We start from the raw sequence: 25446 nt of genomic DNA on the forward strand, positions 1-25446 counted from the left end.
TGATGTACATGAAATATAATAATTTTAGTACTAGTCTGTCTGTGTACAGCGATTTCTACTAAACTATTGGACGGATTTTGTTCATATTCAGTATCTACGAGTCAATTTATCAGGGAATGATGTACATGAAATATAATAATTTTAGTACTAGTCTGTCTGTGTACAGCGATTTCTACAAAACTATCGGACGGATTTTGTTCATATTCAGTATCTACGAGTCAATTTATCAGGGAATGATGTACATGAAATATAATAATTTTAGTACTAGTCTGTCTGTGTACAGCGATTTCTGTTAAACTATTGGACGGATTTTGTTCATATTCAGTATCTACGAGTCAATTTATCAGGGAATGATGTACATGAAATATAATAATTTTAGTACTGGTCTGTCTGTGTACAGCGATTTCTACTAAACTATTGGACGGATTTTGTTCATATTCAGTATCTACGACTCAATTTATCAGGGAATGATGTACAGCTGTCAAAAGAAAAAGTGGCCGCTCTCCTGAAACAATGTTCCCTTCGGGTATCTTCGCTATAATTCGGAGACAGGCGATGTTACATGTTGTTGGACCACGTTGCCTGATATCTACAGTTATAATTGAAGTATTACCTCTGTGATTCGATAGCGTAATGGTAGCGTTCAGGCCTGTTATTCATGAGGTCCTGCGTTCGACTACAACCTCGTGCTTTTTATGTTCTTTTTTGTTCTGTTTTTGAGAGACACAAACTATACATAATGGCTCCCTTTTCTTTTACGATTATTTTAGTAATTAACATCAGGTTTATTAATATATTATGCCATGACTTTATCATTATGATATTATGGCTGCAAATGGAAAGAAAAAAGATTTTATTCTCAATAAAATATCTTTCGTGGCATAAACAAAACTAATTTACTGGCGTCGGCCTTAAAACATTCAAACAATTAAGCGTTCAAAAAACAAAACAAAAAGCCACAATTCAATATTTAGTCTATCTTCCTCTTATCTCGATCGTCTTGGAGTCGAATGGGTATGGAATTGACTAGTCTTTGCAAATAGCGACTGTTCTTAGACACGATATTCCAGGCATTCTGAACATACATACATAAGTGTTCTGTCCATGGGCAAGTCTTTCATTGCAAACCCAGCAAACTCCAATCTTTCCTATTTTCTGCCTTCCTCTTAGTCTCCCCATATGATCCACATATCCTAATGTCGTCTATTATTCTTTTCAACCAGAGACCCAACCAATTCCTTTTTCTCTTTCTTATTCTGTCTGTCCACTTCACACGCACCGTTCTTCACCACATCCACATTCAAATGCTTCAATTCGTTTCTCTTCATTTCGTCGTAATGTCCATGTTCCTTCCCCATACAATGCCACACTCCACACAAAGCACTTCACTAGTCTCTTCCTTAGTTCTTTTTCCAGAGGTCCGCAAAATATCCTTCTTCTTCTATTAAAAGCTTCCTTTGTTCATGTTTGCAGGTTTTCTTGGGAAGGATAGGCCTAAATGCGGCAACATCCCGTTGCTTTCCGCATACCACTGTCTCTTTCGCATCTTATTAAATTCCAGGGGACCCAAGCGTGGAGATGAGGAGAGTGGATTTGACTAATTGGGCCCTCCGGACTTCACCGAAAGTCACGGCAAGGGTTAAATATTAATTCTATCAGGATGTTTGACCCGATCAGAGACCGGGAAATCTCAATTAGCCTTTGCCCCCCTCATCCTGGACTAGCTTCTACGAATCATCAGAAAATCTTAGAGTGTGATTGGGCCAATTTTTCCGAAAATGTTTCCACACTTTTGCCCTCGTAGCTCAGCGGACGAACGTCGAAATTTAGATGTCAACGTCTCAGGTTCAATTCCTCGTCACTCCTTTTCATTTTATTGTGGTTCAAGATAGTATAATGTAATAATACAAAAAGAAAAACTAATAGCAGTATTATGCAACTGGATTTTTCCAAACCTAATATTAAATTTATGTTATTTATATCGCTAAAGAACGATTACAATATAAATAACTTGAATATTATTTATACAGTATCACTAAAGAACGATAACAGAATATAAATGATAAATATCGGTTTGTTTAATTAATATAAGATATTATATAATACTTATTTAATTATCTAAATAAAATAACCTATTTTACAAAGAAGGATGGTTATTTGTGTTATAATAATTACTTACATAAAATACAGATTATTTATATTTCGAATATAAATAACTTGAATATTATTTTATAATGCTAATGAAGGAAAACAGAATATAAATGATAACTTGAATATTATATATATCGCTAAAGAACGATAACAATATAAAAAACGTGAATATTATTCATATCGGAATTTCACAGATTTATTACAGATGTATTTAAGAAATTGTAGAAGAATAGTAATTAGCAACAGTGTCCTATTTATTCTTCTTGGAGCCAAATTTGTAACTTTTAAAAGTGTGGTTACTTTGTTGAAGTGTATGTGTTGTAACGGATGCTTGATTTGTTATGTATGTGAGTCAGTTATGGGATGCTTGATGTCGTCGCAATGTCGTAATTATAGTTTGATTGTGTTTGTGTGACTATTGTGTATTAATTTATGATGTATGGTACGGAAAGCTGCGTATTTGTGTTATAGAAGTGTTACGTATGTGTGTTGTTAATGTTTTTGTATGTTTCAAATTGATACCTGATATTTATTTTGCAATCGCAATGCCTAATTTTACGGTTTGTTTATGTTTTGTTTACATCGCGTAAGCTAATTTAATTTTCTTTTCTATTTCTCTTTATGCTTATCTTTTTTGTGTATGAAACTATAGCCCTAACATACATATGTAAAATAGGGCTAACCCCCATTGGAGATACAATAATAATTATTATTCATATCGTTATAATACGATAACAGAATACAAATGATGACCTGAATTTTATTCATATCTCTAAAGAACGATAACAAAATATAAATAACGTGATATCCATAAAGAACGAAAACTGGATATAAATTATAATTTGAATAGCATTTACATCGCTAAAGAACGATTAAAAAATAAAATGAAAACTTGAAGAAGGCCCGAACCCACAACATTTGAATCATTAAACAAGCACTCTACTGCTGGTCTACGAGGCGCAGACATGGAACACTTTCATAGTTCGGGAACTGCTTGTACAAGCACATGCATCGTGTAACATCGCCGCGACCCGAAGTGGACTTTGAAAATATTCGCTGTTCACGAGTGCGGCCACTTTTTTTTTGACAGCTGTACATGAAATATAATAATTTTAGTACTAGTCTGTCTGTGTACAGCGATTTCTACTAAACTATTGGACGGATTTTGTTCATATTCAGTATCTACGAGTCAATTTATCAGGGAATGATGTACATGAAATATAATAATTTTAGTACTAGTCTGTCTGTGTACAGCGATTTCTACTAAACTATTGGACGGATTTTGTTCATATTCAGTATCTACGAGTCAATTTATCAGGGAATGATGTACATGAAATATAATAATTTTAGTACTAGTCTGTCTGTGTACAGCGATTTCTACTAAACTATTGGACGGATTTTGTTCATATTCAGTATCTACGAGTCAATTTATCAGGGAATGATGTACATGAAATATAATAATTTTGGTACTAGTCTGTGTGTACAGCGATTTCTACTAAACTATTGGACGGATTTTGTTCATATTCAGTATCTACGAGTCAATTTATCAGGGAATGATGTACATGAAATATAATAATTTTAGTACTAGTCTGTCTGTGTACAGCGATTTCTACTAAACTATTGGACGGATTTTGTTCATATTCAGTATCTACGAGTCAATTTATCAGGGAATGATGTACATGAAATATAATAATTTTAGTACTAGTCTGTCTGTGTACAGCGATTTCTACTAAACTATTGGACGGATTTTGTTCATATTCAGTATCTACGAGTCAATTTATCAGGGAATGATGTACATGAAATATAATAATTTTAGTATTAGTCTGTCTGTGTACAGCGATTTCTACTAAACTATTGGGCGGATTTTGTTCATATTCAGTATCTACGAGTCAATTTATCAGGGAATGATGTACATGAAATATAATAATTTTAGTACTAGTCTGTCTGTGTACAGCGATTTCTACTAAACTATTGGACGGATTTTGTTCATATTCAGTATCTACGAGTCAATTTATCAGGGAATGATGTACATGAAATATAATAATTTTAGTACTAGTCTGTCTGTGTACAGCGATTTCTACTAAACTATTGGACGGATTTTGTTCATATTCAGTATCTACGAGTCCATTTATCAGGGAATGATGTACATGAAATATAATAATTTTAGTACTAGTCTGTCTGTGTACAGCGATTTCTACTAAACTATTGGACGGATTTTGTTCATATTCAGTATCTACGAGTCAATTTATCAGGGAATGATGTACATGAAATATAATAATTTTAGTACTAGTCTGTCTGTGTACAGCGATTTCTACTAAACTATTGGACGGATTTTGTTCATATTCATTTCTACGAGTCAATTTATTCTTCAAAGATTATTTTGTTTTCCTCCAAGTATATATTCTGACCTAGTCTACCTCGAATCACTTCCGGCATGTAAAAGTCAACACAATATTTCACTCGACGTGCAGGCAATATTAGTATACGATTTAAAGCTGCTGTGTTAATTGGACTTGATAATGAATCCCGGAAAAAGACAAACAAAAGAGTAACACTGAGCAACACAATTTATGACACCTGTCTGATGGCGAGATGAAGTACTATGGAAACTGTCTCTTACAGTTTTCCTCGTCCGAAAAAAACTCTATTAGTCACTTCTGATTTTATCTCTTTAGTGATTTTGGTGTAATTCTTCTCGAAACCTTCATTTTTTTTTCATTTATCCGCCCAGTGTTTTGTGTTATAGCTTTCAGTTCACGCCCAGAAGTAATTTGTCCTACAGGTCTTACAGCTGATTTGTATATTCTAGTTTTGGTTTTCTTTCTTAAATTTTTATTATTCCATATATAGTATTAGTTTTCTATTCTGTTAATATTACCAGATTTGTGTATTGGAAGAAGACCTGCTATTTCTCACATGTTTGGTAGGGGAAACGGTTATACTTCAGGAAAACCTGCCCCAAGCCATCCTTTAGCACCACAAATTATTGCTCTTTCTCCCAAAGATGTTGTTATTGATGTTGTTGTTGTTGTTTTCTAATGCTAGGCGTTTGACAATATAGTAATATGCGTTACAAGAGCGGTATGTTGAAGTTTTCATGTTCGAGGAAAAGTTTGAAAAAGCGAAACGTAGTTGAGCTTTTTTAATTTCCGAGAATTGAAAGAAAACATACCGCTCGTGTATCGTACATTATTTTGTGCGAAAATCGTTTATTACATACCTGAAAGAGGAATTTCTAATTAGTTGCAATGAAATCTCCATCTTGGTTTCTGTTTAATGACGGCAAATTTGCAAAAATATCTATCTTCAACATTGTTGCTTTAAAATGTTTCCTGTGTTTACTATACTCCAGCAGGCCGTGATATACGTCTGTCTTTTTTTTTCCCCCCAGTCTATGACGAGTCTGGAATCTTGTTGAATTTTTCACGGCTTCCTTAATGTTACTTGCATCACGAATGCAGTAACTTTAGTGGAGTTGTAGACTTTACTTAATTTTTGAAAATATTTAAAAACAATAATTAACAGTGCAATTTAGGTGAAATTGCAGTGGTAAGTTTCCAATTTATAATTATTACTATATTGAACGTCTCTAAAAATAATATGTTAAAAGCCTAAAGCAGTAAAATCAATATGTTACTTAAGCGGTAAGAAGAGGGAAATTGTTGTGTGTGTTAGGTTGGGAATACTGAATGTGGAATTTTAGACTTTCCGCGGATTGGTTTTGTGCGGAAACCAAGCAAATACGCACGATCTCGCACAAAAGTCATTTGACCTCTTGCACTCCAATATTTTTCAAAGATATTATCATGACCAGCCACTGAAGCACAGATTTTGAGGTGTTCCGAATCCATTTCTTGGTTTGAGTTGCACAATGGGCAGTTAGGGGACTGATATATTCCAATTCTATGCAGGTGTTTGGCCAAACAATCATGGCCTGTTGCCAATCTAAATGCAGCTACAGACGATTTTCGTGGTGAATCGGGAATTAACTGTGGATTATGATGCAGAGTTCCATTTTTTTCCCTTGAGATTGTATTGTTAAATTTTGTTTATTGAAGTCTAAGTATGTAGATTTAATAAATCTTTTCACAGAGTAATACGTAGATTTAGTAACAGGTCTGTAAGTAGCAGTGCTGCCCTTCTTTGCTAAAGTATCCGCATTCTCGTTTCCCAGGATTCCACAATGGGATGGTATCCATTGGAATACAATTCTTTTATTGAGTGTTATTAATTGATAGAGCATTTTAGTTATTTCTGCTGTTTGAGATGAAGGTGTGTGTTTAGAGACGATTGATAGAATAGCTGCTTTGGAGTCTGACAATATAACTGCATTCCTAAATTTATTGATGTGGCATAGAAGATTCCTGAGACTTTCACTTATTGCAATGATTTCTCCATCAAAACTTGTTGTTCCATACCCAAGAGATCTACAAAGTGAGAAGAGACAGCACGTAACACCTGCACCGGCACCTTGTTCTCTGGAGATCAAGGATCGGTCGGTGTATAAATGAAGCCAGTTTTGTGGAGGGTACCTAATATTAATTGTCTCTAAAGGCAATTGTTTCATAATTTCAGTGTTTACTTCTGATTTCAGTATTTCTTCTGTTAAATTTAGATTATACTCTATATTTAATAGAGTTGAATGGTTTGGTTTAATTTGTAAGTTTTCTTTTAAATTCGGGATTCCTCCCAAAGATGTGACCTCAGGTCCGTAGCTTGAAAAACCGAAATATCTAACAGTGCTGTAAGTCGGTACGTTGGTAACACTTACGTCGTGAGATTAAAGTTAACACGTCACACGCGCAGTGTTTGCGTACTAACGGTTTAAATGATTACATATCTATAAACTCGTTGCTAGTTCGTTATCTCGCAGTTTCTTCAAGTTGGAGCACATTTCCACGAACTGTCCATTATGCAATAAAGCACGCAGGTATTGATTGCAAACACTCTCGAATCGTTCATCTGCCCTGCAAAATTAATGGTTGAAGACAAGTACATTTCTGATAACTATCTTGAAATTTACAAATTGTTTTGATAAAAAGAGTATGATTTGATAGCTGTCTATTATTAAGACGAACTTACGCTAGTTACGAATCATTCACTGACGCACAAATTCTCAAGATCTATTTTTATTTATTTGACGAAGTAAACATTCCTTCTCGAGCTAGAGTAATTATTAAAACGAGAACTACTGCAATATTTTCACCAGTGATGAGCAGAATCGAATAATTTGTTCTCGAATAATATTAAGAATCGAATAATTTGTTCTCGAATAATATTAATAATCGAATAATTTGTTCTCGAATAATATTAAGAATCGAATAATTTGTTCTCGAATAATATTAATAATCGAATAATTTGTTCTCGAATAATATTAATAATCGAATAATTTGTTCTCGAATTATATTAATAATCGAATAATTTGTTCTCGAATAATATTAACAATCGAATAATTTGTTCTCGAATAATATTAAGAATCGAATAATTTGTTCTCGAATAATATTAATAATCGAATAATTTGTTCTCGAATTATATTAAGAATCGAATAATTTGTTCTCGAATAATATTAATAATCGAATAATTTGTTCTCGAATAATATTAACAATCGAATAATTTGTTCTCGAATAATATTAAGAATCGAATAATTTGTTCTCGAATAATATTAATAATCGAATAATTTGTTCTCGAATTATATTAAGAATCGAATAATTTGTTCTCGAATAATATTAATAATCGAATAATTTGTTCTCGAATTATATTAAGAATCGAATAATTTGTTCTCGAATAATATTAATAATCGAATAATTTGTTCTCGAATTATATTAAGAATCGAATAATTTGTTCTCGAATAATATTAATAATCGAATAATTTGTTCTCGAATAATATTAATAATCGAATAATTTGTTCTCGAATTATATTAATAATCGAATAATTTGTTCTCGAATAATATTAACAATCGAATAATTTGTTCTCGAATAATATTAAGAATCGAATAATTTGTTCTCGAATAATATTAATAATCGAATAATTTGTTCTCGAATTATATTAAGAATCGAATAATTTGTTCTCGAATAATATTAATAATCGAATAATTTGTTCTCGAATAATATTAACAATCGAATAATTTGTTCTCGAATAATATTAAGAATCGAATAATTTGTTCTCGAATAATATTAATAATCGAATAATTTGTTCTCGAATTATATTAAGAATCGAATAATTTGTTCTCGAATAATATTAATAATCGAATAATTTGTTCTCGAATTATATTAAGAATCGAATAATTTGTTCTCGAATAATATTAATAATCGAATAATTTGTTCTCGAATTATATTAAGAATCGAATAATTTGTTCTCGAATAATATTAATAATCGAATAATTTGTTCTCGAATAATATTAACAATCGAATAATTTGTTCTCGAATAATATTAAGAATCGAATAATTTGTTCTCGAATTATATTAAGAATCGAATAATTTGTTCTCGAATAATATTAATAATCGAATAATTTGTTCTCGAATAATATTAACAATCGAATAATTTGTTCTCGAATAATATTAAGAATCGAATAATTTGTTCTCGAATAATATTAATAATCGAATAATTTGTTCTCGAATTATATTAAGAATCGAATAATTTGTTCTCGAATAATATTAATAATCGAATAATTTGTTCTCGAATAATATTAACAATCGAATAATTTGTTCTCGAATAATATTAAGAATCGAATAATTTGTTCTCGAATAATATTAATAATCGAATAATTTGTTCTCGAATTATATTAAGAATCGAATAATTTGTTCTCGAATAATATTAATAATCGAATAATTTGTTCTCGAATTATATTAAGAATCGAATAATTTGTTCTCGAATAATATTAATAATCGAATAATTTATTCTCGAATAATATTAACAATCGAATAATTTGTTCTCGAATAATATTAAGAATCGAATAATTTGTTCTCGAATAATATTAATAATCGAATAATTTGTTCTCGAATTATATTAAGAATCGAATAATTTGTTCTCGAATAATATTAATAATCGAATAATTTGTTCTCGAATAATATTAACAATCGAATAATTTGTTCTCGAATAATATTAAGAATCGAATAATTTGTTCTCGAATAATATTAATAATCGAATAATTTGTTCTCGAATTATATTAAGAATCGAATAATTTGTTCTCGAATAATATTAATAATCGAATAATTTGTTCTCGAATAATATTAACAATCGAATAATTTGTTCTCGAATAATATTAAGAATCGAATAATTTGTTCTGTACTTGCATTTCCTGCCCGCCCCGAGACTTGTGTATGCGCTTCTAGTACCACAGTGGGTTTCGACAGTTCCGTCTCACAAACGGCACAATTCTCAAATAGAAAAAGAAGAGTTCATTAATTTAAAATCAGTGATCAATATGGATGTCCTAATCAATAAAATATTCTGTTTTCCTTTAACAAAAGTATCACTACAAGACACAGAACCATTTCCCATTCAAATGGCAAACCCATTTCTTAGTGCCCGTATAGGGACGTGTCTAATTCTACTACGTAAGTAGTCGAACTATAGGATGTCGAACTTGATTTCTGTCGAACTTAAGAGCTTCCACTGTACGTCGTTGCTACAACTTGATTTCATCTTCGAACCTCGATGTTTCATATTTCCCGCGTGCATCTCGTTTTAAGGGTATATGTACGTGAACGACCACAAATATTATCAGAAAATGCAGCCTGTAAATTTATAAATTTTTTTAAGAAAATGAACTCGCAATTGGACAAAATGACAGGGTACTACAACAAGACTTACTAGAACTTAAATATCAGATAAAAGTATAGAAAAAGGTTACTAATAATATTTTTCAAACCAGTTTTATCAGAGTATGAAAAAAAAAAAAAAAACAAACAAACAAATTCTGCAGTTACATCATTTGGCAACCATAACATTGTTGTGGTCTGTCTGACATCTTTAATATTTTTCCTGCATGTAATAAACACTTATTTCTGAAAAGTAAACTACTCTCAGACATGTAGAGTTGTTTATTTTAATACAATTAATTTTTTATTTGTCTTGTATAAAATATATTAAAATTGACATAATGTTTTGTGATCTAATTTTTCTATTTTCAAATAAATGGGCATTATTGTAGTCTACATTTTGTATAAATGTACGTTAAATCAGTGTACAAAATTTCAGAATTCTATCTTTAATGGTTGTGGAATTATGAAGTAATATGTGTGAAAATGTTCAAATTTTCGAAAATTTAATTTAAAGTAAAAGGTGAATTCTAAAACAATATTATTAGTAACCTTTTTATACTTTTTTTAGATATTTAAGTTCTAATAAGTCTTGTTGTGGTAGGCCTACCATGTAATTTTTGTCCAATTGTGAGTTCATTTCCTTATAAAATTTTAGAAATTTGCAGCCTTCATTTTCTGATAATACTTGTGATCGTTCACGTACGTACATTGTGAGTTCATTTCATTATAAAATTTTAGAAATTTGCAGCCTTCATTTTCTGATAATACTTGTGATCGTTCACGTACGTACATTGCGAGTTCATTTCATTATAAAATTTTAGAAATTTACAGCCTTCATTTTCTGATAATACTTGTGATCGTTCACGTACGTACATTGCGAGTTCATTTCCTTATAAAATTTTAGAAATTTGCAGCCTTCATTTTCTGATAATACTTGTGATCGTTCACGTACGTACATTGCGAGTTCATTTCCTTATAAAATTTTAGAAATTTGCAGCCTTCATTTTCTGATAATACTTGTGATCGTTCACGTACGTACATTGCGAGTTCATTTCATTATAAAATTTTAGAAATTTACAGCCTTCATTTTCTGATAATACTTGTGATCGTTCACGTACGTACATTGCGAGTTCATTTCATTATAAAATTTTAAAAATTTGCAGCCTTCATTTTCTGATAATACTTGAGATCGTTCACGTACGTACATTGCGAGTTCATTTCCTTATAAAATTTTAGAAATTTACAGCCTTCATTTTCTGATAATACTTGTGATCGTTCACGTACATATACCCTTAACCCGAACGACATTTACACAATTTCACGTTACAGGAGATCGACCATATTCCGTGTCAGAGATATACGTGTGATGATGGTGAGAAAGATGATATTTTACGTCGTTATATATATATTTCTTTTCAGAGATTCGTTTTTAGAATGAATTTATACAACGTTTAAATAATTTTATTTGAATAAATTGAATAACTAGGCTAATACATCAATAAAATTAAAAAGACAACAACAGAATTCCTCAGTTCATTTATTAAGTTTGGGGTCGCACTGCGTCTGCTACACAGCAAGAATTTCTGCTGTAAGTTTCCTTTCGTTGTCTAAAAACAGGCGTCGCCGAACTTTCAATTTTCTTGCCAGATAAATCGTGAGAATGACGCAAGCCACCTGGAATATACAAACGATAAGCAAGAAATGTTACAAGCTAAAATTAATTCGACTAGGCAGATAACGTATTTCAACAATTGAAGAGTTGGACCGAATAACGATCTGTTACAATCTGCTAACAGTGCAGAAGGAACAAAAATGTTACATTGTAATTCCGCTCATAAATTTACTATCGGTCGGACAACATAGACCGTTATTCCATCGATATGTTTTGTACACTAAGCGAAGTATACGATTGTATGTTATTGAAAGTCATATTACACATCATAGAAGTTGTTGTTGTTTTCTAATGCCAGGCGTTTGACAATAAAGTCATTTGACCTCTTGCACTCCAATATTTTTCAAAGATATTATCATGACCAGCCACTGAAGCACAGATTTTGAGGTGTTCCGAATCCATTGCTTGGTTTGAGTAGCACAATGGGCAGTTAGGGGACTGATATATCCCAATTCTATGCAGTGTTTAGCCAAACAATCATGGCCTGTTGCCAATCTAAATGCAGCTACAGACGATTTTCGTGGTAAATCGGGAATTAACTGTGGATTATGATGCAGAGAGTTACATTTTTTCCCTTGAGATTGTGTTATCGAATTTTGTTTGTTGAAGTCTAAGTATGTAGATTAAATAAATCTCTTCACAGAGTAATACGTAGATTTAGTAACAGGTCTGTAAGTAGCAGTGCTGCCCTTCTTTGCTAAAGCATCCGTATTCTCGTTTCCCAGGATTCCACAATGGGATGGTATCCATTGGAATACAATTCTTTTATTGAGTGATATTAATTGAGAGAGCATTTTAGTTATTTCTGCTGTTTGAGATGAAGGTGTGTGTTTAGAGACGATTGATAGAATAGCTGCTTTGGAGTCTGACAATATAACTGCATTCCTAAATTTATTGATGTGGCATAGAAGATTCCTGAGACTTTCACTTATTGCAATGATTTCTCCATCAAAACTTGTTGTTCCATATCCATGAGATCTCCAAAGTGAGAAGAGACAGCACGTAACACCTGCACCGGCACCTTGTTCTCTGGAGATCAAGGATCCGTCGGTGTATAAATGAAGCCAGTTTTGTGGAGGGTACCTAATATTAATTGTCTCTAAAGACAGTTGTTTCAGCATTTCAGTGTTTACTTCTGATTTCAGTATTTCTTCTGTTAAATTTAGATTATATTCTATACTAGCCGTACCCGTGCGCTCCGCTGCATCCGTTAGAAATAAATATAAAGTAATTACATAATTAAAATAGGACGTTTGATCCAGGGAACATTCATGTTTGATAGAAGGATAAATCGTTTAATATGTTACTTAATTTAAATTGCATCCAAATAATTAAAATGCGATCATTTTGGTCCAGAGACACTCATTTGGTGCAATGACAATTCCTTTAACATGTTTCTTAATTTTATTACATGCATCCATAGTTTAATGAACATTGACATCATTTAGATTTAATGTGTATATTTTATTTTACTTGTTATAGGTTTCCATTGAATTATGGTAATAACTTAATTTAACCCATGTTTTCTACGTATTCAGTAAATGGCGCTTGGCCCACTATGGTTCTGAACCCTTCAAATAACTTAAATTATATTATATAATATTACATGACATATTATATTATATTATATTATATTATATTATATTATATTATATTATATTATATTATATTATATCAGAAGTTACTGTAATAACATTATAGCATTATGTCCATCTAGAGAAACTACACTTTCCAATGGTGAAATAATGATTAATTATTCAAATCGGTTAATTTAGCTTCCGATATTACTTCATACAAACACAGAAACATTCTCTGTAGGCTATCTTTCATAGCTTTCGATTGTTGCTGTCCAAGGCCCCTTATAGACGAAGTCATTTGTTTTTTAATTCATTACACGGCCTTAGATGGCAGTTATTTTAATTTTAAAACTCATTTATCTCATTAAATATCAGTCCTATCAAAATTTTTCATGGAATAAAACTTATCGCAAATTAGTTTTAAAGAAACTTTTGTTATGTAATATTTTTCACAAAAATCAATAATAAGCGAGATATTTCGATTTATTTAATTCAGGCCCCCTTATAACCCCCCTTTTAAATAATGTATTTTGAATACCATATAGCCTAAAATCTAAGTTACAATAAACTTAATTTATATTCCAATTTTCATCGAAATCCGTTCAGCCATTATCGCGTGAAAAGGTAACAAACATACAGACAGACATACAAACAAAAATTTCAAAAAAGCCATTTTCGGTTTCAGGGTGGTTAATTATATATGTTAGGACCAATTATTTTTGGAAAATCGAAAATTACCAGAAAAATTTCGGCTACAGATTTATTATTAGTATAGATTTAATAGAGTTAAAGGGTTTGGTTTAATTTGTAAGTTTTCTTTTAAATTCGGGATATTGATTTGTTGATTGTTGTTGGTGAGCAATAACGAAGACACACTCACGTTTGACAAGCCGAATGTTAACCTAATGAATGGGGCGATAATATTTATCTTTTATGATGCAGCAGTGTTGCCACACTGCTAAATAATACCGTAATAAGAGTCCTACACTGCTAGGCCCCTGTACGTACTTCAACGATGCCCATTGCTATGCTGATTCCTCCAATCACTAGTCCGACTAGGTTGATGGCGGCCGCCATTTTCGCCGCGCATCCTTCTTTGTACACCCCTGTGTCGTTGGCATGCTTACACGGGGCTTTAGCAGATCTGCAGCAAGACTTCGGGATTGCTTCTTTCCAGTATGTCGAACCGTTTATGCCGCAACATTCAAACTGAAAAAAAGGCCTGGAATAATAATAATAATAATAATAATAATAATAATAATAATAATAATAATAATAATAATAATAATAATACTTGCTTACTTACTTACTTACTTACTTACTTTCTTACTAACTTACTTACTTACTTACTGGCTTTTAAGGAACCCGGAGGTTCATTGCCTCCCTCACATAAGCCCGCCATTGGTCCCTATCCTGAGCAAGATTAATCCAGTCTCTATCATCATATCCCACCTCCCTCAAATCCATTTTAATATTACCTTCCCATCTACGTCTCGGCCTCTCTAAAGGTCTTTTTCCCTCCGGCCTCCCAACTAACACTCTATATGCATTTCTGGATTCGCCCATACGTGCTACATGCCCTGCCCATCTCAAACGTCTGGATTTAATGTTCCTAATTATGTCAGGTGAAGAATACAATGCGTGCAGTTCTGCGTTGTGTAACTTTCTCCATTCTCCTGTAACTTCATCCCTCTTAGCCCCAATATTTTCCTACGAATCTTATTCTCAAACACCCGTAGTCTCTGTTCCTCTCTCAGAGTGAGAGTCCAAGTTTCACAACCATAAAGAACAACCGGTAATATAACTGTTTTATAAATTCTAACTTTAAGATTTTTTGACAGCAGACTGGATGACAAAAGCTTCTCAACCGAATAATAACAGGCATTTCCCATATTTATTCTGCGTTTAATTTCCTCCCGAGTATCATTTATATTTGTTACTGTTGCTCCCAGATATTTGAACTTCTCCACCTCTTCAAAAGATAAATTTCCAATAATAATAATAATAATAATAATAATAATAATAATAATAATAATAATAATAATAATAATAATAATAATAATGACATATGGTAGTGTCCTGCGCCGTGGTGTCGTGGTCTAAGGCATCCTGCCTGGGACTCACGTTACGGAATGCGCGCTGGTTCGAGTCCTCATGGGGGAAGAAATTTTCTCATGAAATTTCGGCCAGTATATGGGACCGGTGCCCACCCAGCATCGTGATGCACTTGGGGAGTTACCATAGGTAGCGAAAATCCGGTTCAGCAAACCAGCTATAACGGTTGGGGGGGATCATCGTGCTAACCACACGATACCTCCATTCTGGTTGGATGATCGTCCACCTCTGCTTCGGCATGTGAACGTGAGGCCAGCACCCGGCTGGTCGCATTTGGCCCTTCAGGGCTAAAGCGCCATGGATTTACTTTTACTTTTACCCCAGATCACATATAACACATTGTTCAGCCTTATAGGCTTTGCAGGCAACAACTTTTATGAATCTCACTATGCTGCCATCTAGCTACTGCATAAGAAGTCATGTTATAATTCTCATTTGAAATGCATGGAGCAACTGTACTTCCATCTAGCGGTCGTTTCCAATCAACGGTGGCGATCCTGGTGGTTCTCTTTCACATGTTGCCGTCATGGATAAATATATAATAGGATGCGAAACTGCGGTCAGCATCATCTGGCGGCGGGGGGCTGAAATAAGATGATCAGCGCCCAATGTCGTAGGTGGTGAACATTAGAACTACGTGTTGGGTACATTTCCCAGAGTTCTCTATTTATCCGTTCGAGATATTGCTCGAAGAGACAAGATGGCAGACAGAAACTTGCTAATAAGTGAACATAAAATGATACGTGTGTGTATAAGCAGTGTATGTTAAACAGTGATGTTTATGGACGTTGTAAAAATAGTGTTGTTGAATGTATTGTAAAGTAATAGTAATATAATAAATTGAACTATCTAATTAGCTCTTGTAGACTTTTCCATTGCGCTGTACAATAAATACCCAAAGAATACAATCCCAATTATCTAACCTTTTGCTTTATTTTTTGTCTCTGTCTGGTTATATTTTAATCGGGTAGTGTAAAATAGATCGTCTCTTTTATCTTCCTGTTGGCTCCGGTAAGAATTTTCAGTAGAAGATTCTGTGAGGAATAAAAATTTAAATGTTTTATTTTAAATTGAGTTAGTTTTGAATATCGATGAGGGTGGAATACTTTCTGCACAGTTTAACATTTTCTTCACCAGGTGCGCTGCTAAATGCATGGAGGAATTAGTTACTCTTTTCGCTACTTGGTGCGCTGCTAGATGTAATAACGCCTCTCCTCCTAACAGGTGGCAGCAAGATCAATTTCTACAACAGCGCCTCTAGTATGTCTTACGGGAAACTCAATAAGTTTCGCATCCCATTATATATTCATCCATGTTGCCGTTTTTAACATGGGGTTGGTTATAATATATGTGACAACAACCACCAGGATCGCCACCGTCTATTGGGAACAATCGCTAGATGAAAGTACAATTGATTTTTTTCTTTTTTTTAATTCTTCTTGGATTTTGATGCAATATCGGACTTCATGGGTCCCTAACTGCACTATTATGTTGTTCTTCCTTGTATTGTTAGTTCACAGAATCACTTCTTCGCACAAATTCGAAGACGTTGATGTCCTTGAAAATGTTTGTGCTCCATGCAATTCAAATGAGATTTCTTATGCTATAGTCCCGTCGCTCTAATTTCCGACAACCAATCGCGTTGCCGGTCGGCTACATTCAAACGTTTGCGTCTTGTGTTTCGCTGATGCATTTCCTAAGGCTCGAAAATACTTAATATAATCGCCCGCCATTTTGGCTCTTTCGTTGGGTTCGCAGAAAGCACACGAGGACGTTATTTGCCGCTCAATTATTTGCTGAATTACAGTGCGTTTGATTTATTATCATAGCAGCTACGACATGATAATGTTTAACGGTGTGGTAAATAGATCCCTCCTCTGGTATTTCGGCAACGAAAGAACAAAATATGGCGAACGATACTACCTACCTAGACTTTATAGAGCCTTCACTTCCTAAGACGTAAGCAAAGAGGAGGAGTCACGCCGGGAATAACAGCGTCGCGACTATAGATGGCAGCATGGTGAAATTGATAAAAGTTCTTGCCGTCAAAGCCTATTAGGCTGAGCAATCTGTTATATATGATGTAGGGTTGTACTCAAAATCTGGGAACGGACATAACCTCTACATTTGTTTGTAGTGATCCAGTTACAGTGTGACAAAGCGTAGAACAGTGCTGTGATTGGCTGGGCCGATAAACACGTCATATTGGTGCATGCCTTTCGGAAATCTCAGGACTATCTTGTCAAGCTGTAGTGCAGTAAAACTTAGTACAATATTATACCCATACCGACCCCAACTAACTTAGTAACATAGTTAGTTGGGAGACCGGAGGGAAAAAGACCTTTAGGGAGGCCGAGACGTAGATGGGAGGATAATATTAAAATGGATTTGAGGGAGGTGGGGTATGATGATAGAGACTGAATTAATCTTGCACAGGATAGGGACCGATGGCGGGCTTATGTCAGAGCGGCAATGAACCTTCGGGTTCCTTAAAAGCCAGTAAGTAAGTAACATAAATCAAGGACTTAAATGAAACTCATCTAGTACACTCCAATTCTGAAGATAGCAGACAATGCAAAGAACATTATGAGACAGATTAACATTATACTTAACCCATAAAAGTGGCGTCTCTCAGCATGTACTCACCATACTCTGAATAAAGTCCACCTTCTTGTCAACTCGTCCGTTGCCCTTGGCGTATCCCTCGAAGACTGGCGTGAGGCCCTTGATGACAACGCTTTCACAGCAACACTCTGCCTTCACGAACACCAGTACACCTGCCACCGCCTGTAGCACCGCTACCAGCACCAACACGACCACGTACTGCAGCCAAACAAACATTTAAGTGGCAATATATTGTCTAGCCAATCAGCCGTTAAAAGACTATTTTCGCGTTGCGCTAAAACCATGGTCTTGAGCTGTCAGTGTAATGTCCCGTGTTGTCTCATGTCGAAGACTGGAGTTGTACTGAATTCAGAAGTCAAGGGAATCTAGTGTCAGATTTTATAGACAATAAATATGCTTCTAGAGCAAGCTCCGCTGCATGTATTGAACATAAATTACTTACAGATGGCTTTTAAGGAACCCGCAGGTTCATTGCCGCCCTCACATAAGCCCGCCATCGGTCCCTATCCTGTGCAAGATTAATCCAGTCTCTATCATCATATCCCACTTCCCTCAAATCCATTTTAATATTATCCTCCCGTCTACGTCTCGGCCTCCCCAAAGGTCTTTTTCCCTCAGGTTTCCCAACTAACACTCTATATGCATTTCTGGATTCGCCCATACATGCTACATGCCCTGCCCATCTCAAACGTCTGGATTTAATGTTCCTAATTACATCAGGTGAAGAATACAATGCGTGCAGTTCTGTGTTGTGTAACTTTCTTCATTCTCCTGTAACTTCATCCCTCTCAGCCCCAAATATTTTCCTAAGCACCTTACTCTCAAACACCCTTAAACTCTGTTTCTCTCTCAAAGTTAGAGTCCAAGTTTCACAACCGGTAATGTAACTGTTTTATAAATTCTAACTTTCAGATTTTTTGACAGCAGACTGGATGATAAATGCTTCTCAACCGAATAATAACACGCATTTCCCAATATTTATTCTGCGTTTAATTTCCTCCCGAGTGTCATTTATATTTGTTACTGTTGCTCCAAGATATTTGAATTTTTTCACCTCTTCAAAGGATAAATTTCCAATTTTTATATTTCCATCTCGTACAATATTCTCGTCACGAGACATAATCATATACTTTGTCTTTTCGGGATTTACTTCCAAACCTATCGCTTTACTTTCTTCCAGTAAAATTCCCGTGTTTTCCCTAATCGTTTGTGGATTTTCTCCTAACATATTCACGTCATCCGCATAGACAAGAAGCTGATGTAACCCGTTCAATTCCAAGCCCTCTGTGTTATCCTGAACTTTCCTAATGGCATATTCTAGAGCAAAGTTAAAAAGTAAAGGTGATAGTGCATCTCCTTGCTTTAGCCCGCAGTGAATTGGAAGAGCATCAGATAGAAACTGACCTATACGGACTCTGCTGTAAGTTTCACTAAGACACATTTTAATTAATCGAGCTAGTTTCTTGGGAATACCGAATTCAATAAGGATATTATATAAAACTTCTCTCTTAAGTCTGTTATTTACACATTGGACGTCTTCTCACATGGAAGTACAGCCTACTCACAGTGAGCAGCGAGCACCTCTTCTCCTTGACGACGCCGTAGCAGCCGTAGAAAGCAAGGATGAACGCCAGCAAACCAAACACCAAAATAGAGATCACAGACAAGGCCAGGAGCTTCTTGCTCCTGAGGTTGCTGTAGTAGAACAGAATGCAGGACAGGGTTGTGGCACCTACCAGGATCAGGCCCAGGCTCATCAGCTGGAAGCACGATGCACACGTCACATGTCATGCTCTTCTACCTCACTATAAGATTGCCTCTATACCCGTATTTTGCTTATCTGTCTGTTTATAGATCACAATCTACGGAGTCTTATTTTTCCTTGGCCAATACAGAACATACAAACAAGAATATAAAATAAGGTAATTCGAGGGAAGACGCCACACCTACGGCATTTCTTGGCTATAGAACTCAAACCTGAAGCGACAAGGCAATAAAAACAATTTTATCGTATTTTTCAATTACAATTGGCTCTGTGTAATAATTGGTTCCTTTCCGAGCACGTATATTATTAACAATTTTTCATGTTAAAAGAATTCGTGCCAGGGTGGCATCTTCTCCCATATATACGGGGAAGATGCCACTTGGTGTGGGGTAAGATGCAACAACACAGTAAAATGGCATACATAAAATAAACATTGGAATATTATATATATTTTATTACAACTATGGAGAAACATCTATGAAATTAATTTATAAATTTGTTTCATGATTATTTTGCAAAAATTCATTAATTAGCACACAATTCTGAATGTTGGTACGAACCTGCACCACATTTCATATACAGACGTGGACAAATTATTAACAAAATTGACGATTTTTATGATTAATTCTATTTACAAAATTTTACTTTTCAATTTACACTACAGTTGACAATTCTGCATATTTATATCATTACAGTAGATAGAAATATGCAAAAATTTCAAATGTAGGCTATTCTAAATTGAAGAGTCAAATTTTATAAAAGAAATATATATAATAAAATCTTCAATTTTGCTAGTAATTTGTAAATATTATGCAAAAATGTCAACTGCAGTCTAAAGGGAAGAGTAAAATTTTGTAAAAATATATAGTAAAAATTTTCATTTTTGCTAATAACTTGGTAATATCCAAAATGTCACCTGTAGTCTAAATTGAATAGTCGAATTTTGTTTTGCTAATAATTTGTAAATATGCGAAAATATCAATTGTAGTCTAAATTGAAGAGTGAAATTTTGTAAAAATATAAAAAATAAAAATCTTCGGTTTCTCTAATAATTTGGAAATATCCAAATATATCAACTGTAGTCTAAATTGAAGAATCATAGTTTTTAAAAATATATAATAAAAATCTCCAATTTTGCTAATAATTTGTCCACGTCTGTAGTGCAAATTATCACCACTGCAATCTTCGTGCAACCATTTCTTGCATGCGATGCACTGAATCCAGTCACACTTGGGATTTTTCTTAACTTAAAAGTGTCGATTACAAACAATGCAAAATCATCATCATCATCCTCATGAAAACTATTGTCACTGTCATCGTGACTAATCACCAGAGGAAGAAGATGAACTTCCACATCTCTTTTTCTTCCTTGGTTGGGAAGGTTTCTTTTCATTTCTGGCCTTTTTCCACATAGTTTCCCTTGTCTATGCTGTAGTTATGACCTCCCCAAGGTAGTTACGTCCACAAGGTTTAGGTTTTCTTACTTGAATAGGCTGACTGTTTTCAGAGTCGAAATTCCATTATCCGTTATGATGGGAGCTACTGTTGATGTAGGTCTACTGCCACATGCTCCGCTAGTGGACGGACCTGGTGAACCTTTAGTAAGGTTTGAAGATTCCATCCGTCTCTTCAGAGTTCTGTATGGAATACCATACATCCTCACTGCAGCCTATAACGTTTTTCGTCCATACTTTACATCTTCAGCAGCTCGAATTAAATTTTATCCTGACCAAGATGTCCGATCTGTTTTTCTTTTGTAGTCTCTAGTCATCGTCTATATAGAAATGAAATGTGAATTACATTTTTAAACTTTGATACCTTTTATAAAGTATCAGAGATTCTGTAAAATAATATAATGTAAAATATTATCAAAAATATTTCCACAACATAATTTACGGGTTAAATAATGTAGGCTATTTTTAACCATGTTGCGTCTTCCCCCAGTTACAAGGGGAAGACGCCACTCGCACTTACTTGCCTACTGCCGTAAGGTTGTTGCCGTAGCTGCATGCCTAGTGTGCGTAACAAAATGCACAACTCACGTATGTAGGAGATATTCCATTTAAAATGAAATATCAGTCTATGAAGCTTAAATATAAGCAACGGAATGTTATGAAGTATGTAGTCATCGGACTATATGCTCACAATATTCAAAATAACGGCGATGAAAAGGGATAAACTAAGACAAATGCACACGCTACATGTCCACCCCGTCAACACTCTTCAAACTAGAAGGTCCGCGCTGACCACTGCTGACACATAAAATAACTGCAAACAAAGTTGCGTCTTCCCCCAACTGGCGTCTTCCCCCGAATTACCTTATATCACATCACTGAAATAATGAAAATACAACTTTACCTAATTGTAGCATTTGACGATATAATTTCGTGTCGGCATTTCTTTTGTAGCCCAGTGTACGATTCATTATAGAATACGCTACTACAGAATAATTAATTAACTCACCACAAGCGCGAGGTTGAGGAGCATTACAGAACACTTAACCGTCGCAAGACCGCACGCCATTTTGTTCAACTGTTTCCTCTGATAGATTCTCTATGAAGGCTCGAGTTAACATAACTCTTCAATTGCATAAGAAGCTGTAGCTATCTCGTCGATTAGACAGCTGCTGTAAATAAAAGACAGGTCCTTTATTAGGCACCAAAGTGGCGATTATGCATAACTTAATAATCATATTATAGGCTATTACTTTTCGGTTTGTAATTGAACTTTCTTCCATGTATTGTGGGTCCCTATCACCACGGCATGGCGCGTCCTCAGGTTGCGGATCAAGGAGACGGCCTCCAGATATGGAGGGTAGCTGTGAATATATTGAATAAGCAGTCGCGGACAGCCGATAAGGGGTGGTCCTCCAGCTTGGGGGTTGGGCGAAGGGCAAACAACCCATCACCGTAAAAAACAGCTTGTTACGAGTCCTTCAAATAAGCCTCGGAATGGGACTGATTCTCTGGCACGACCACAGAGATGGAGAAGTTAAAATATCTTGGAGCAACAGTAACAAATATAAATGATACTCGGGAGGAAATTAAACGCAGAATGAATATGGGAAATGCTTGCTATTATTCAGTTGAGAAGCTTTTATCATCCAATCTGCTGTCAAAAAATCTGAAAGTTAGAATTTATAAAACAGTTATATTACCGGTTGTTCTGTATGGTTGTGAAACTTGGACTCTCACTTTGAGAGAGGAACATAGGTTAAGGATGTTTGAGAATAAGGTGCTTAGGAAAATATTTGGGGCTAAGCGGGATGAAGCTACAGGAGAATGGAGAAAGTTACACAACACAGAACTGCACGCATTGTATTCTTCACCTGATCTAATTAGGAACATTAAATCCAGACGTTTGAGATGGGCAGGGCATGTAGCACGTATGGGCGAATCCAGAAATGCCGGAGGGAAAAATACCTTTAGGGAGGCCGAGACGTAGGTGGGAAGATAATATTAAAATGGATTTGAGGGAGGTGGGATATGATGGTAGAGACTGAATTAATGTTGCTCAGGATAGGGACCGATGGCGGGCTTATGTGAGGGCGGCAATGAACCTCCGGGTTCCTTAAAAGCCAGTAAGTAAGTAAGTAATTGAACTTTCTTTCTCACATTACTAAGAAATTTTCGAAAGTCGGAATGGTATAGACCTACATGCTACGTGACTCTATAGCACATACAAAACACAACTTAGATCTTTTAAGGGCATGTTGTTAAAATCGTTTTAAAAATAAAATCCCAAGCAGGGATAATAAAAGTATTACTCTTTTTAAGTACCGTACCTAGGGACATTTTTGAACTTATAGAATCGTCTCTAGATACGAAAGATTACATTAATTCAGTACCTATGCGGATTGACAACCATACGGGAACGAAGCTGACAAAACATGTTATAAACGTTTGAATTTCTAATAGTAATGTAACTATGACTTTTAAGAATAATTATAAAAGATGTTTGAAGATAAATTAGTTACCAATAAGGTCAAAAAATCAATTTTTCACGTAAAAAAATCTGACCTAAGCGATACACATTGCTCAAATTCATTTAGAAATAGCTGATAATTATTACAACATTGTTAAAACGACAGGAACCTAAATTCTTCCTCACTAATTAAAAAATACATTACTTGTTCCGAGGTTTAAGAATTTAAGATAAATAACATATACATACTTTTCTGTTCCTGATGGCACACTTTCGGCTTTAAGCTTCACATAGGCCTATGATAGATGTTCTTGTAGTAAATAAAAATATTACATACCACTTCATAACATGTCTTCATACGTTAGACATTTTGTAGACGGGATATTAGCAACTGCATAGGCCTATAATACTTTTATTAATTACAAAATGTTTGAATATCCTATATTTCTATTGAAATACACGTAATTATGGAAGTGTTGCAAGTATACTTGAAAATAGATCCTTGTCCGTGGGTTTTTCAGCTGTTGATATCTATATAATTGCAATAAATTACACTTATCACATTAAATACCTTTTTTGTCTTATTAAAACGAGAAGAAAATGACCTGAACAGCATCTCTTTGTGGTGACTTCTTTACAAATAACAATCGATTCCTATTACGTAGAGAAATGCATCAATTGCAGCAACCGGAAGTAATTTAACGGACTGGTTTCTATCAACGAACTCATTTGTTTCTATCGCTCACGATTCTCACAATGTTCTTCAATTGTTCACTTGGTAACGACAAAAGAACAAATGACTTCTTGAACGCGCTCCCGACAGTTGCATTGCTTTCATTTATCATTGTTGTATGTTCACTGCTTTCTTGATACATATGCAAGGCTAGTGAAACGACGATAGAATAACACAACACACAACGAAATGAGAAGTAGTGGAAGCAGCGTTTCTGCTAAGATTAATAGATTTCTCTTCTTCGATGTACTATAATTTTTAATGAGTTATGCAGATATTTTTCATAATGAGAAATATGCAACAATCGGAGCTGCTTTCATGGTGCTCCGAGGCAACAACTGGGAATATTGTGATCCGAGGGTGTAGTTTCGAATCCCGGTTAGACTGACTACCTCGCAAATTTCTAGCGTAATAATTAACAATAGATCGCTATTAGAAACAACAACAACCAAATTTCTTGGCTTAAAAATCGATAATGTGTTAAATTGGAAAAATCATATTAAAGAAATTACCCCCAAACTAAATTCAGCTTGTTTTGCTATTAGATCTATGCAAAATATAGTAAATATCAATACCTTAAAAACAATATACTTTGCATACTTCCACTCGGTAATGAGTTTTGGAATAATATTCTGGGGAAATTCTACAGATAGTAACAGTATATTCCTATTACAAAAAAAAAGAGTAATTAGAATAATAGTAGGTGCCAAATCTAGGGAATCTTGTAGGACTATTTTCAAAAAACTACAAATAATGCCCATGGCTTGTCAGTATATCTTTTCATTAATAATCTTCCTCTTATACAATCGTGAAAACTTTTTAACTAATTCAACAGTTCATAGCATAAATACACGTAAAAAATGACTTTCATACTCCATCGGCAAGTTTATCATGCTATATGGCAGTAAAAATTTTTAAAAGCCTCCCTATCGATGTAAAAAATGAAACTCAAAACATAAGATTTAGGGCCAAATTAAAGAAGTACCTAATTTTTCACGTCTTCTATTCTGTAGGTGAATTCATGACATTCAACAACGCTTCATGAAATTGATACTAAAACTTTGTGTTGTACTAGTAGACTATATTGTAAATCTCTTCTGTATATATTTCATCTAGACTG

General features: G+C 34.3%; 1 protein-coding gene and 1 long non-coding RNA gene across 3 annotated transcripts in view; one reads left to right on the forward strand and one right to left on the reverse strand.

Moving 5' to 3' along the window:
* The window catches only part of LOC138703598 (uncharacterized), a 171542-nt gene that overhangs the window by 101108 nt on the left and 44988 nt on the right, over positions 1-25446 (forward strand). The window lies entirely within an intron of this gene.
* Positions 11404-22290, reverse strand: LOC138708926 (CD151 antigen-like). 2 transcript variants are annotated; one of them, XM_069839300.1, is made up of 5 exons: positions 22133-22290; positions 19470-19664; positions 17947-18102; positions 14173-14373; positions 11404-11589 (listed from the first exon to the last, which is right to left on the reverse strand). In XM_069839300.1, the coding sequence occupies exons 1-5, from the start codon at positions 22190-22192 to the stop codon at positions 11482-11484; spliced, it is 720 nt and encodes a 239-aa protein (XP_069695401.1). In that variant the 5' UTR covers positions 22193-22290; the 3' UTR covers positions 11404-11481. The 2 variants fall into 2 exon arrangements, with proteins under 2 accessions (XP_069695401.1, XP_069695391.1); XM_069839290.1 differs by having other exon boundaries at positions 17926-18102.

This window comes from Periplaneta americana, chromosome 1 (genome assembly GCF_040183065.1).
Source record: "Periplaneta americana isolate PAMFEO1 chromosome 1, P.americana_PAMFEO1_priV1, whole genome shotgun sequence".
NCBI classification, from domain to species: domain Eukaryota; kingdom Metazoa; phylum Arthropoda; class Insecta; order Blattodea; family Blattidae; genus Periplaneta; species Periplaneta americana.

Excerpts from the sequence above, each read along its gene's own strand:
- LOC138708926 (XM_069839290.1), bottom strand. The coding sequence starts at position 22,192 with ATGGCGTGCGGTCTTGCGACGGTTAAGTGTTCTGTAATGCTCCTCAAC. Across the intron at positions 19,665-22,132 it reads TCCTCAACCTCGCGCTTGTG|CTGATGAGCCTGGGCCTGAT; the intron begins GTGAGTTAATTA and ends TCGTGCTTCCAG. Across the intron at positions 14,374-17,925 it reads TGGACTTTATTCAGAGTATG|TTTGAATGTTGCGGCATAAA; the intron begins GTGAGTACATGC and ends CCTTTTTTTCAG.